Source organism: Monopterus albus, unplaced genomic scaffold (genome assembly GCF_001952655.1).
Source record: "Monopterus albus unplaced genomic scaffold, M_albus_1.0 scaffold114.1, whole genome shotgun sequence".
NCBI classification, from domain to species: Eukaryota; Metazoa; Chordata; class Actinopteri; order Synbranchiformes; family Synbranchidae; genus Monopterus; species Monopterus albus.
This window is the reverse complement of record NW_018127994.1, coordinates 1,151,607-1,164,729: the sequence shown is the minus strand read 5'-3', so window position 1 is coordinate 1,164,729 and position 13,123 is coordinate 1,151,607. Positions and strand designations below refer to the sequence as shown.

General features: G+C 42.3%; 2 protein-coding genes across 3 annotated transcripts in view; one reads left to right on the top strand and one right to left on the bottom strand.

Annotated features, from left to right (window-relative positions):
• Positions 1 to 2,055, bottom strand: part of LOC109966561 (potassium channel subfamily K member 10-like) — a 73,935-nt gene extending 71,880 nt beyond the window's left edge. Inside the window, exon 1 of the mRNA XM_020611475.1 lies at positions 1,974 to 2,055. Within this exon, the coding sequence (XP_020467131.1) occupies positions 1,974 to 2,028 (55 nt within the window). The 5' untranslated portion in view covers positions 2,029 to 2,055. The remainder of the gene's footprint in view (positions 1 to 1,973) is intronic.
• The window catches only part of LOC109966562 (homeobox protein Meis2-like), a 53,871-nt gene continuing 41,887 nt past the window's right edge, over positions 1,140 to 13,123 (top strand). The window contains exons 1-2 of one of the 2 annotated variants that reach the window (XM_020611480.1): positions 1,140 to 1,539; positions 12,180 to 12,449. The gene's annotated coding sequence lies outside the window, so the exon portion shown is untranslated. Of the gene's footprint in view, positions 1,540 to 2,193; positions 2,283 to 12,179; positions 12,450 to 13,123 lie in introns of those variants that run through there. The other variant, XM_020611478.1, reaches the window with a different exon arrangement.

The window sequence follows — 13,123 nt, the reverse complement described above, 5'->3', positions numbered from 1 at the left end:
CTCAAGCAGTGTTTGGAGCTTTAATATGTTTCAAGTATGCCACCTTAGTGTGAGAGGTTAAGCTTTATTCCTTTGTCCAGGGGTTAGCATATTGTGGCCTTCATACACAGTTTAGGAGCTCAGTGGCATTCACATCAGAGTTAGATACATGTCACTTGCAAAAATATCAGGTCTGACAAAAAAGATCATAAGCATCAAGGCCTGTATTATGAATGTAGTAATAGTGATGTCAACAGGGTTTTCTTATCCTGGGCATGGAGACTACGCAATTACTCCAAAATTTTGAGTCCACACTTAGTCCATATATCTGTGTTACAGCAGCCTGTCCTCATTCCCAGGGCTTCAGCTCCTGATGATATGCCAAGTACCTTTAGGGTGTCATACCTTTGGTGTTCGTATGAGACTCATGGGGTTTTCAGTAGAGTATCCACTCATGTAAGTATTTGATGCTGAGAGCTAGAATGTCAAAACACCCACATCCATTACTTTCTGTGTATCCCTGCATTTTGGTTTTGGCTTGCATCATTGAGGGTTCACTCTCATGAGAAAAGCTCTAATATTTTTTAAGACATTCTGTGGTGTTTTAAAAATTGCTTTCACTTCCCCAATCAGCACATCCCAGAAACTGTACCCTGACTGTTTCTCTGTCTACATGACATTTGTGGTGTATGCTACAGGTACTGTACTGTTGGTCAGAAAAAAGAAATAATCTGAAGAAGTCATCAGCTTTATTTTCTGGCATTTTATGATTCATCAGTTAATCAAGGAGATGACTTGCAGATTCATCTATATTAAAAATAATCACTGCCTGCAGCCCAAAATATTTCATTGTTGGAAATAGTATTTTGACAAAAAAGCTTAACACAAGGTCTGCTTATTAGCTCTTTTCGACAGCATCTCAGTTTTCAGCGGAAGGTAAACGTAGCTGATTTGGGGAATATAGTTTTTAGAGACACTTCTGCCATGACTATAACAGAAGTGAGGCCATGAGACAAAACAACTGGAGAGGATTGTGAGGTGTCATTAAAAACGATAATAGGATTAGCTTCATCAGTGGTATACCTCATTAAAATGTGTTTGGAGTTAATATAGAAAAGGCAACAGTGTCACACCTTCTCCCACTATGCTGCCAACCAGCACCTGCTCCCTTTGTGACTGATAACCCAAGAAAACAAATAAGGCGCATTTTAACATTTCATCATCTAGTTTCTAAATAATACTATGGGTAACCCGCTATTGGTTGGTGAATCGTGACCGTCGTGCCACATCTCACTGATACTGAGAACACTTAAAAGCAAAAGCGTTTAGAAAGCCGCTTTTTGTATTGCACACACGCAGGTGGGACGATGAACAGCACGTTTCCTAGAAATGAAGGTGTGGGGGTTTGAGAATGGCAAAAGCCTGTCATATCTCTGGAGGGTAATGGGCCGAACATATATGTACGGGATATTACGCCTAGGTAAGCATGCTTATGCTGACGCTGTGGGAGGACGTGACACACATGCAGGATTTGGGAGTATCTTCCCAGCGGTGGATGAGGTAATGTTTAAACCAGACGCAGAGTACGTCTCCCTACTGCATCGCACTGAAGCTTTTGTTGCCTGACAACTAACGTTAATTTAAATGTTCTCTTTCCTCCCTCTGAATCATTACCGCCATATTAACACATGTTCCTTAAGCCTATTCTCTCAAAGTAAACTTCAGCATGTATATCTAACGATGCTGTACCATATTTCTGGAAAGTCAATTTCTTCCACTGGCTGCCCTACTGGAGCTGCCCGGTGGCTGCAGACCAGATAAAGGTTGTATATAGGAACAGATTCAGACACTGCAGCATTTCAGCATTTCAAATAATGAGATGAACTTTCACCATATTCACTAGTCTATAATCTAATGGGAATATACACCTTGAACAGCAATGTTTTGCTGTAAGAGACAAGAGAATAATTCAAAACACTAATTTACAGTCTAACCTGGTGGGGGGTTCATGTTTCCTAGTTTTCGTGGATTTTCCGTTGGAAATTTCATCTTGATTCAGTGGCTCTTAGTGCTGCTGTTGAGGGAAATCTCTTTAATCTCTCAGGATCCCGTCAGTCGATCCTGCTGTCTTTAACCGAGAGAGGTTGGTGAACGGAAAGCAGTAAAAACACATTATCCGCGGCGTGTGGTCCTCCTGTAGTGGGCGAGATGCTGCTTGGATGCAACTCCTCTTCTCCTTCCACCTACAGCGGTCTTCAGGCGCGGACACCCACTGCTCGCTGCATCCTCATCTGCATTATGTGGTAGGAATTAGTGTTGGCGTACGCAGGGGGAGATATCCCATCGATCAATCTAACGTTTACATTGTGATATATGTTTCTACTGTGTATTTTAAAAGGATGCAGTGGATATACACCGCAAATCATAAGGATCCGCCTTTTTCCGAAGCTGCTTTTCGTGTGCTTTGGCTGTATCTCCACGCCGTGGCGTGCCAGGCAAATGCGCAATACAAGACACGACGTCAGTTTACTGAAATATAACAGCTCGCCTGCAGGAGAGTAAAGTGCAAAGTAGGCTATCAGTGCTCACTTGGGCAAATAAAAGAAAGAAAGAAGTCTGTCAGCTTATTTGATTAATAACTTTATTATTTTGTTCCTATTTTTCGTCATTGTTTCATTATACTGTAGTTGTCACTGAAGTCAAATATGCTATGAAACTGGTGGCGTCTCAGTGGACAGGCTGTCCTCAGGAACAATCATAAGTACTTCCTTATTGTATTAAATAATGAGGAGTAACTAGAAAACAGTGGGAGATCAGTAAATCATTAATAGTTAACAGTTCATAATGATTTATGGCTAAGTTGAAAATACTCCCCACTTCCTTCATGAGTTGATCTTGATTAGGCTACTTGTGATTCAGACATTGTATGGCACAAAAGTAACTTTTGCTTTGTTTGGGGGCATTTGATATTTTCCTGAAATCTTAAAGCAGTAGCCAGTGCATGTTGTGTTTTGGAGGAATAGCTTTGGAGAGAAGTCAGAATGAAAGGGTGAGATTTCTTCAGTCATCTACTTGAAAATCAAACTTCCTCTTCGTGGTTTTTCCAGGATTGCGAGCCCTACTTTTAATCACAAGGCTCTGTTGTATTTTAAAGACTGTACAATCCTAACACAGCACTTTACTCTTGGGGTGCAGGTCTGCTTGCGGTTCCTAGAGTTCAGTTAAATTCAACTGAATTCATTTCAAATCATTTTTATTTATATAACACCAGCTCACAACAAAAATCATCTTAAGGCACTTTACACAAACAAAAACACAACAAATGTCCCTTGGTGTTAGTGGAGAGGAAGAACTCCCTTTAAAGGAAGAAACTTCTGACAGACTCTGGCTCTTGGTGAGCGGCCCTCTGCCTCAACCAGTTGGGGTGAATGGATAGAGGAGAGAGAGAAGAAAAGCATCAGGACACAACAAACAAACACTTGGCAGGTTGATGTGGCCAGTGACGGCTCATCAGAGACATACAGCTCCAGAGCCAGGGCTACCTGCAGAAAGGTACAGGGAGAGAGAGACAGAGAACATGCTCTACAGGAGGGAGGAGACACAAAGTTGGTAACATGTAATGGTGGCATATAGATGCATGCAGAGGAGAGGTGAGGAGCTCCGGGCATCATGGGGGGCTCCCAGCAGTCTAGGCCTACAGCAGCATAACTAAGAGAAGGCTCAGGGGCACCTTAGCCAGTCTTACCTATAAGCTTTAACAAAAAGGAAAGTCTAATTTTAAAGGTAGAGAAGGTGTCCACCTCCTGAACTGAGACTAGGAGCTGGTTCCACAGGAGAGGAGCTTGATAGCTAAAACGTTTGCCTCCCATTCTACTTCTGTGGACTCTAGGAACCACAAGTAGACCTGCACTCTGAGAGTGAAGCACTCTTTTGAGATGATAAGGCTCTGTGAGGTCTTTAAGATATGATGGAGCTGTTTTATCATTAATACAACTTTTATTGCATAAATCTGGATTTGCTATGAGCCAGTGCACAGCCACTTTCCATTGTGTGTGTGTAGCCTGTATTTTATGCATGTATAATTTGCCTACATAATTATCATTTCTTTCATAGAGAAATATGGTACTGTATGTTCATCAAAATATAAAGAATATTTTTATAATCACATAGGAAAACACACACAACCAATTTTACAGTAGGTATATCAAGATCAAAGATTTTTTATTGTCAATTCACTATATGTGCAGGACATACAGAAAAATCAAAATACCATTTCTCTGTCACCTAACATTGCATGCCCATACCATTTAAGAAACTAAAATAGAATAAAAGTAGAATAAACACAGAAAAAAAGAATATGAAAACCGAACTCAAGTTCTTAGGATAAAACTAAATGGTACAACCTAATAGGCTATGAAGAAACTCAAAACCATGTGCAAACAGTGACAGTAGTGCAAATAATAACAAGAAGATTGTCAGGTGGTTAGCATCACCAGGATGATAACCACCTGGATAGAGCAGCCGTCTCCCAACCGGAGGGGTGGAGGTTCGAATCTTGGTGCCTGCAGTCTATGTGTCGAAGTGTCCTTGGACAAAACACTGAACCCCCAAGTTGCCCCCGATGGTTAGAGCCATCGCTTGTGTTGGCGCCGCAGATGGCTGCCATAGGTTCTGTACCAGAAACAAATTCCTTGTGTGTAACATACTTGGCCAATAAAGGTGATTATCCTTATATAGACAGTAGTGCAAATGACTAACAGCAGCAGATATGACGTTAAAAAACAGTCAGCAGCAGATTTACATATAATATAACAAAAAGGCTTGGTAATGGACAGCGTTCAGCATCCTCACAGCCTGGTGGATAAAGCTGTTTGTAAGTCTGGTGGAGTGAGCCTGAAGACTCCAATACCTTCTCCCTGAAGTGGGAGTGTGAGGGGCGGGAGGTGTCATCAGCAATGCTGATGGCTCTGCGGGTGAGGCGAGTGTTAAAAATGTCCATGAGGGAAGGCAGAGGGGCACCGATGATCTTGCTGGCTGTTTTCACTATGCATTGCAGAGTCCTTCTGCAGGACAGCACAGCCTCCATACCGCACAGTGATGCAGCCAGTGATGATGCTCTGAATGGTGCCCCGGTAGAAAGAGCGCATGTTTTTGGCATGTTTGACCCTTCTTGGCCAGTAATGTGGTGTTGTTGGTCCAGGAGAGGTCCTCAGAGATGTGCACCCCAGGAACTTGGTGCTGCTCACTCTCTCCACCACAGCACCGTTAATGGTCAGTGGGGGATACTTTAGAGGTTTTCTCCTGAAGTCCACAACAATCTCTTTAGTCTTCCTCACCCTGAGGAAGAGGTTTTTGTCCTTACACCACTAGATCAGTTGACACACCTCACTCCTGTAGTTGCCTCATCATTGTTGGTAATGAGGCAACTACAGTTGTGTCACCTGCAAACTTGACAATGTGGTTGGTGTTGTAGGTTGGCACACAGTCGTGGGTCAGCAATGTGAAGAGCAATGGGCTGAGCACACACCCGTGTGGAGCCCCTGTGCTCCACATATATCATTTATACAGATCTTTTACATACAGTATGTGTGTTTAGGGTGGTGTAACCTAAAACCTTGTGGTCAGAAGCACAGCAGACTTTGTATTTTATTGAGCTGACAGTTCCCTGTGAGAATGCTGTAGATACAGCTTATGAGAGGAAGAACCTGAAATACAAAGAATTAGCCATGGAGGCAGAGGAGCATTGCTGGAAAGTTAAAGTCCTCCCTGTGGAGGTTAGCTTAGAGGACTGGTAGTCAAGTCAGCTGTCTCTCTGCTAGGCGAGGTGGGTATAAAAGGGTGGAGCCTAAGACAGATAATTAGGAAACTAGCTGATTGCACAGCAAGGTCCAGTGAGCGGTTCTGGACTATCTGTTACAGTGGCACCTGTCGGTGAGTGGGGTATATTAAGCAGCAAGTTAACATTCAGTCCTCAAAGTTGATGTGTTGGAAGCAGGACAAATGGGCAAGAGTAAGGATCTGAGTGACTTTGACAAAGGCCAAACTGTGATGGTGAGATGACTGGGTCAGAGCATCTCCCACACTGCAGGTCTTGGTGGGTGTTCTTGGTCTGAAGTGGTTAGTACCTACCAACAGTGTCTAGGGAAGGACAAATGGTGAACTGGCGACAGGGTCATGAATGCCCATGGCTCACTGATGATGAGGTTGACCTGCTGTAGATTAAACTTTTAACTTCCATTTGTACTTTTCAAAAGATTAAAATTGATTTAAATCTTTGTTCAAATGTTTTAAATTGATAAATACTGTACATTGGTCTCTATGAAGAGAAAGAGTCAGGGGCTGTAGTGGTGATATCACACCTAGAGTGGTGAGGTTGTTGAATTTGTCTAAAAAATTCTCTCTAACTTGTCCTCATGACCAAGGTTTTCAATCCTTTTTCATAAGTTTTTCACTGAATTGAAGACACCTCTGTGCTCTTCCTGACAGTAGAACTGTGGAAGCAGAAGCTATGTGCTTCAACCAGTATTGGTGCACAGAAGATGCACAGTGAGCTGCAGAGTGACACGAGTGCCAACCAACTGCCATATTGACTCCTATGTAAACAGCATTAGGCAGGTGGTCATAATGTTATGCCTGATCAGTGTATGTGTGGATTATGTCTGCTAAGATGAAGTAAACTAGCATAGGAGGACAGGCTTAACCAAAATGTTTGATACATGCAGCAGGCTTGAGGCCTACTTCCTGGTGTTAGCATGAGCACACTAACATTAACGTAGAGGTTTGGCTGGTTTGTTGGCATGAATACCAACATAGTTTGGATTCTGTGCAAATAATGGGTTAATATCATTTAACTCGTATACTGATCTTCCATATGAATGCTCTCTTGTTCTTTGGCACATTTAATTGTGTATTATTGACAGCTGTCTTGTTTTCCATGTCCTGTCCTCTGTCTTGTTAATGTACTGTTCTGTGTTGCAATAAACAAAAAGGCCTGAGTTCAGCTGGAATGCATGATTTATTTTGCAGTACTTGCCTCTCAGAGGTTTTAGGTTCCTGTCTAGCACTGTGCTCCATCTAGTGACCTGTTGGAGTATCACATTGACACAGTATCAACAGCAGAGCATAAACATAATGAACTTTACTACTTGAGATAAAACTGTGGAACAAATCCATATATAGTTTATGAACTATGAATTTTCTCTCTTGTGGCACATTTTGAACCCTTTTACATTGGCAACAGTGGAAAGGAAGAACTCCCTTAAATGGGAGAAAAACTGAATCTTGGTGGATGGCTATGTGCTTCAACCAGTATTGGTGAGTGGATAGTTCAGAGAAAAACAAGCAAACACTGAGCAGGTTAGTGGGGCTGGTGACTGCTCATTCAGCTCCAGAGTCAGGGATACCTGTAGGGAGGTACAGAGAGATGAGAGAATACAAACTACTGGAAAGAGAAGATGGAAAGTTGATGGCATGTAATGGTGGCATATACATTAACTATAAGGAAACAGGCAAAACACCATTGAAAGGAGAGGTGCTCAGAGCATCATGGGAGGACCCGCAGCAGCATAGGCCTACAGCAGCATAACTAAGAGAAGGCTCAGGGGCACCTTAGCCAGTCTTACCTATAAGTTTTAACAAAAAGGAAAGTCTAATTTTAAAGGTAGAGAAGGTGTCCGCCTCCTGAACTGAGACTAGGAGCTGGTTCCACAGGAGAGGAGCTTGATAGCTAAAACCTTTGCCTCCCATTCTACTTCTGTGGATTCTAGGAACCACAAGTAGACCTGCACTCTGAGAGCGAAGCACTCTGTTGGGAAGGTAAGGCACTGTGAGATCTTTAAGATACAATGGAACCTTGTCATTAAGGGCTTTGTATGTTAGTAGAAGGATTTTAAATTTGTTAACCACTGCACCGCTATGCTGCCCCATGTCATTAAGATTTGTCATTAAGAATTTACCCAGCAGCAGCAACAGTACTTGATGTCTGATGACTAGTATTACTGTAGTATGTCCTGTAGATGGTGATATTTAGCTGTATAGCCAGAAAATAGTGTTTAGCTGCTGAGCCTACAGTGGAGCTGCACTACTACAATACATTCATCCCAGAAAGATGCAAGGCAGAATCAAGTTGTGATTACACTGCATTTACCCCAGCTTCGTTCTAAAGGCTGAGTAACAAATGTAGCAGTATGTTTTTTTGAGCCGGTGACCATTAGGGTTATCTTTAACGATATAATTAATCAGTCCAAAAGCAATTATTTTTCCAAGGACTTATCCATCTGTTGTTTCTTTAGTTCTTAGTGTCTTCACCCTATGTTATCTGTCTAACTGCTGAACTGCTGTGTCAGTAAAAGAGCAATTTTACAAGATGATGCAACTCTGTTAGTTAAAGTTATATAGACCAAAGTATTTTCCACTGACAATAAACATGTATTATCTATCTATCTGCGTGTGTGTTCTATTGTGTGGCAGAGAATTAGAATTAACAGTTAAACCCTTCAAATGAAACAACAGACTTCTATCCAACCATATCTTTATTGACAGTAGTACCCCAAAATAATGGCACATGAGGACTTAGTATTTTTGCAGTATTTAATTATTTGTAATTTATATAATGATAACTGGATTGGAGGCAAACATGAGTAATATCAAGAAGTGACATATGGATGGAGAGATGATAAATCATCCCGTGTGTGGACTGCAGCTCTCCCAGACATGGAGCAAAAAGGCTTCATTTACTTCACTAAGTTGCTTTTATGTCTTGAGCGAAAAGCAAAAACATACAGACAAACAGTGTGAATTATACATAAAGCCATCACACATTAACAGTGTATGATATACTAATTTCTAAGGTAGAGAAGCAAGAGAGAATGTTTAGCATGTACATTAGGAAGTGTCTGGGAGCTCCGCGCTGCCTCAGCAGTGTGGCTCTGTACAGAAAAGGGAATTTGGCGCTCCCTATAACAAATGGGGCCTGAAGGAGGCAGTGTTGCAGGCTCAGGCAACTCTTAAACATAGGAATATTGCAGTAGGTACAGCATGAATGTGGTGTTTTGATTTAATTAAGCACATCACAACCTTATTGGAGCAAAGCAACAGCAGCTGACAGAAGGCAGATGTTTATTGAGGATATTAGGAGACAGGAAGAGGCAGTATGGTATGCAAAGTCAGTCTCCCAGGCTCAGCAGGGACAGTGGATTAGTTGGGAAGATATAGAAAGGAAGAAACCTAGTTGGAGGGAAATGTGGGACATGGGGGCAGGAGGGATTAGATTCACTCTAGGTGCAACTTATGATGTGCTTCCTTTTCCCAAAATCTGAATAGATGGATAGGTGAGGACCCAACATGTCCATTGTGTTCAGGTGTAGCATCACACTTTGAAATTGTCTCATAATTCACACTAAGATGGCAATGTGGTGAATAATTGATATTTATAATCCATGTAATTATGGGGCAATAGTACTCATATGTTGTGTAATTCAAATACGTTGTGATTTTATGTTGGCCATTCATGGTAAAGCACACCTCCTAGTGTTGTAATAGAAAATTCTGATGAAAAAAAAAGGCCCAGTCAACAGCTGAGCAACATGGAGGTTCCCTTGCTGTTAGTTTGGCCCCACATAGTCTTTTTTGACTGTTGATATTTGGATTACTGAATCTGGACTGTTATCTGGACCTTTGGAGTGTGCCCGTGTGATGTTCCCTTGGATTGTACCTTTTTTTCCTGAAGAATTTACTTCAGAAGATACATGCCTGTTCGCTGTTTATGCAAATAAAACTGAAATGAATTGAACTGAATAAATTCTTCCCTGTTTGAAAATAAATTCTGTAATGTAATAAAACTAATCTGTATTAAATGTGCTTAACCTATGGAAACTTTACATAAATCTCTACCTTATAGGGTAAAATTCAGACCACATTCTTAAAGGAGAGATGTTCCTCTCCAATGCCTAGACATTTTTTCCCTCTAATCTGACAACCTCACATGCTGGCCCCACTCAGCCTGACACAAACATATGATCTGACTCTCAACTTCTTCACTCCTGTTTCCTTCTCCACAATTTTTTGTCTTTGAAGTAAACATGTCCTGGTCATTTCCTTTCATGATCAAGCAATTGTTTTGCTTCCTCACTTCATTTATACATAGGAAAATATACAGATTTGTTCATATAAGCAGCACCTGAATGCAAATACACTTCTATGCATATTAGCAAGGTATCATACATTTTTCTCTTTCTATATAAATCTATATGCCACCTCCACCCAGGTTTCTGCTGGCCTGCTTTCCTAGCCAGGTCTGATAATGCAAATGGGGCACAGGATATTGGGTGATTGAGCCATCTAGACCAGGGCTGGCTGACATTGTCAGGGAAGGGGGTGTAGATGGGAAATGGTGAAAATTATGTGTGTGTTTGAGAAAGGTGGAGGGTAGAAGAAGAGGTCAAGGATGGTGGTGCGCAGGCTCCTTCTCTTGTGATGTGTCAGGAGGGATGTACTGTTCCTTAGCTCAGTGGTAATTTGTTACATTTAAAACAGGGCCTGACAGCTTGAATTAACCTCCATTCACAGTACATTGGCTGGCTGGCATGACAGGATAGTGTGTGTGGAGGAGGGGAGGTAAACACAAAGACGGAGAAAGCAGGGAGAGGAGAAAACTGACATACAACATGAAAATGATATGCAATGAGAAGAGCTGTAGCCCAGGGCATAACGCATGTTTTGCCTGTTTCCTTATAGTTAATGTATTTATTATTCAAATATATGCCTTTGATAATTTACAGAATGGGCATATCAAAGGAAATTAATAATGATATTTCTCTGCTGGAAATATTACACTTTTCAAGCAAAAGCTTCATCTGTGTAAATAAGGAAGAAAAAGATGGATGATTTGGTACAAAAGTGGCATCCATGAAAGGCCTTGCCCTTTAGGAGCAAAGATGGGCCGAGGACCGCCAGTTTGTCAACATACAGTATGTGTGAGAAATTAATGAAATGTTTAAAAACAACAACAAAGAAGGATAGGAAGGGATTTGGATGTGTCACCCTCTACGGTGCAGAACATCATTAAAAGACTCAAGGAATCTGGAGGGAATTCAGTGCATAAAGGGCAAGGCGCAAGCCTAAGATGAATTACCATGCGCTTTGTTCCCTCATACAACACTGCACTAAGAATCATCACTCTTCTATAAGCGATATAACCACATGGACTTATATCGCTTATAGAAGAATGACGATTCTTGATGGCACACCTGTGTCAGGAACCACAATACATAATTTCATCCATAAATTCCTCTTAAAACTGTACTGTGCTCTGGGCTCAGAGGCTTCTGGGATGGACCATCACACAGTGGAAATGTGTACTGTGGTCAGGCGAATCAGTATTTCAGGTCTTTTTTGGAAGGAATGGATGCTGTGCACTCCGGACCAAAGATGAATAGGACCATCCAGACTGTTACCAGCAACAAGGATAATCATCTTTATTGGCCAAGTATGTTACACACAAGGAATTTGTTTCTGGTACAGAACCAATGGCAGCCATCTGCGGTGCCAACTCAACTGATGGCTCTAACAATCAGGGGCAATGGGGGGGTTCAGTGTCTTGCCGAAGGACACTTCGACAAGTGGACTGCAGGTACCGAGATTCGAACCTTCAACCTTGGAGACGACTGCTCTACCCACCGCACCACTGTCGCCTCCAACAAGTCCAAAAGCCAGAGTCTGTCATGTCTAGGGTTGTGTCAGTGGCCTTGGCAAAGGTTACTTACACTTCTGTGATGGCTCCATTACTGTTGAAAAATACAGAAAGATTTTGGAGCAACATATGGTGCCTTCAAGACAACATCTTTTCCAGGGACGCCCATGCATATTTCACCAAGACAATGCAAAGCCTCATACTACACACATTACCAAGGCCTGGCTGTGGAGGACAAGGGCGCGAGTGCTGGACCTGCCTGCCTGCAGTCCTGAAATGTCCCCAGTAGAGAATGTGTGGCACATTTTGAAATGCAAATTGTGTCAACGTAGACCCAGGACTGTTGCGCACCTTAAGACTAGTTTGCAGGATGAATAGGACAAAGTGACACCTGACACATTTAATTACTTGGTGTCATCAGTCCCTAAACATAAGTGTTGTGAAAAGGAACGGCAGCATCACATTGTGGTAAATGCTTTACTGTCCCAATTTTTTCTGTAATGTCTTGCAGGCCTCAGAATTGGCACCGATGCAGAAAGAAGCTTCAGTGCCAGCCTGCCCTCCATGGAGGACCTGTACACCTCACGGATCAAGTAGACAGAGAGGATTTCTGCAGACCCCTCATATCCTGGTCACAAACTTTGAACTCTCCCTCTCTGGACGGCACTATAAGTCACTGTGCACCAAAACAGCCAGACACAAAGACAGTTTCTTTCCCTGGGCCATCACTCTGATGAACAGCTAATCCATGTTTTTATGACTGGACACAACAATCACCACAGTACAATAAATCATAAATTATAACCATTGCATATGTGAATCTGAAAGCTCTTCTACCACAGTGGGTATATACAGTACAGTATGTGTATATGTATATAAAAAAAAATTTAAAATTCCCCACTCGCCCCCCACTTTGGAGCAGTCTTATTCCTTCCTTCAAGCTCAGGTCCTCTACCAGAGGCCTGGGAGCTTGAGGGTCCTGCACAGTATCTTAGCTGTTCCTAGCACTGTACTCCTCTGGACAGAGATCTCAGATGTTGTTCCTGGGATCTGTTGGAGCCACTCTCCCAGTTTGGGGGTCACAGCCCCCAATGTTCGTATTACCACAGGGACCACTTGTGCCTTCACCTTACACATCTTTTCTAGCTCTTCTTTCAGCGCTTGGTATTTCTCAAGCTTCTTGTGTTCCTTCTTCCTGATGTTGCTATCGCTTGGGATTGCTACATCTATCACTACGGCCTTCTTCTGTTCGTCCACTACTACTATGTCCGGTTGGTTAGCCATTACTAGTTTGTCAGTTTGTATCTGGACGTCCCACAGGATCTTAGCTTGGTCATTCTCAACCACCTTTGGAGGTGTATCCCATTTTGACGTTGGGACTTTCAGCCTGTACTCGGCATAGATGTTTCTGTACACTATGCCAGCCACTTGGTTATGGCGTTCCATGTATGCCCT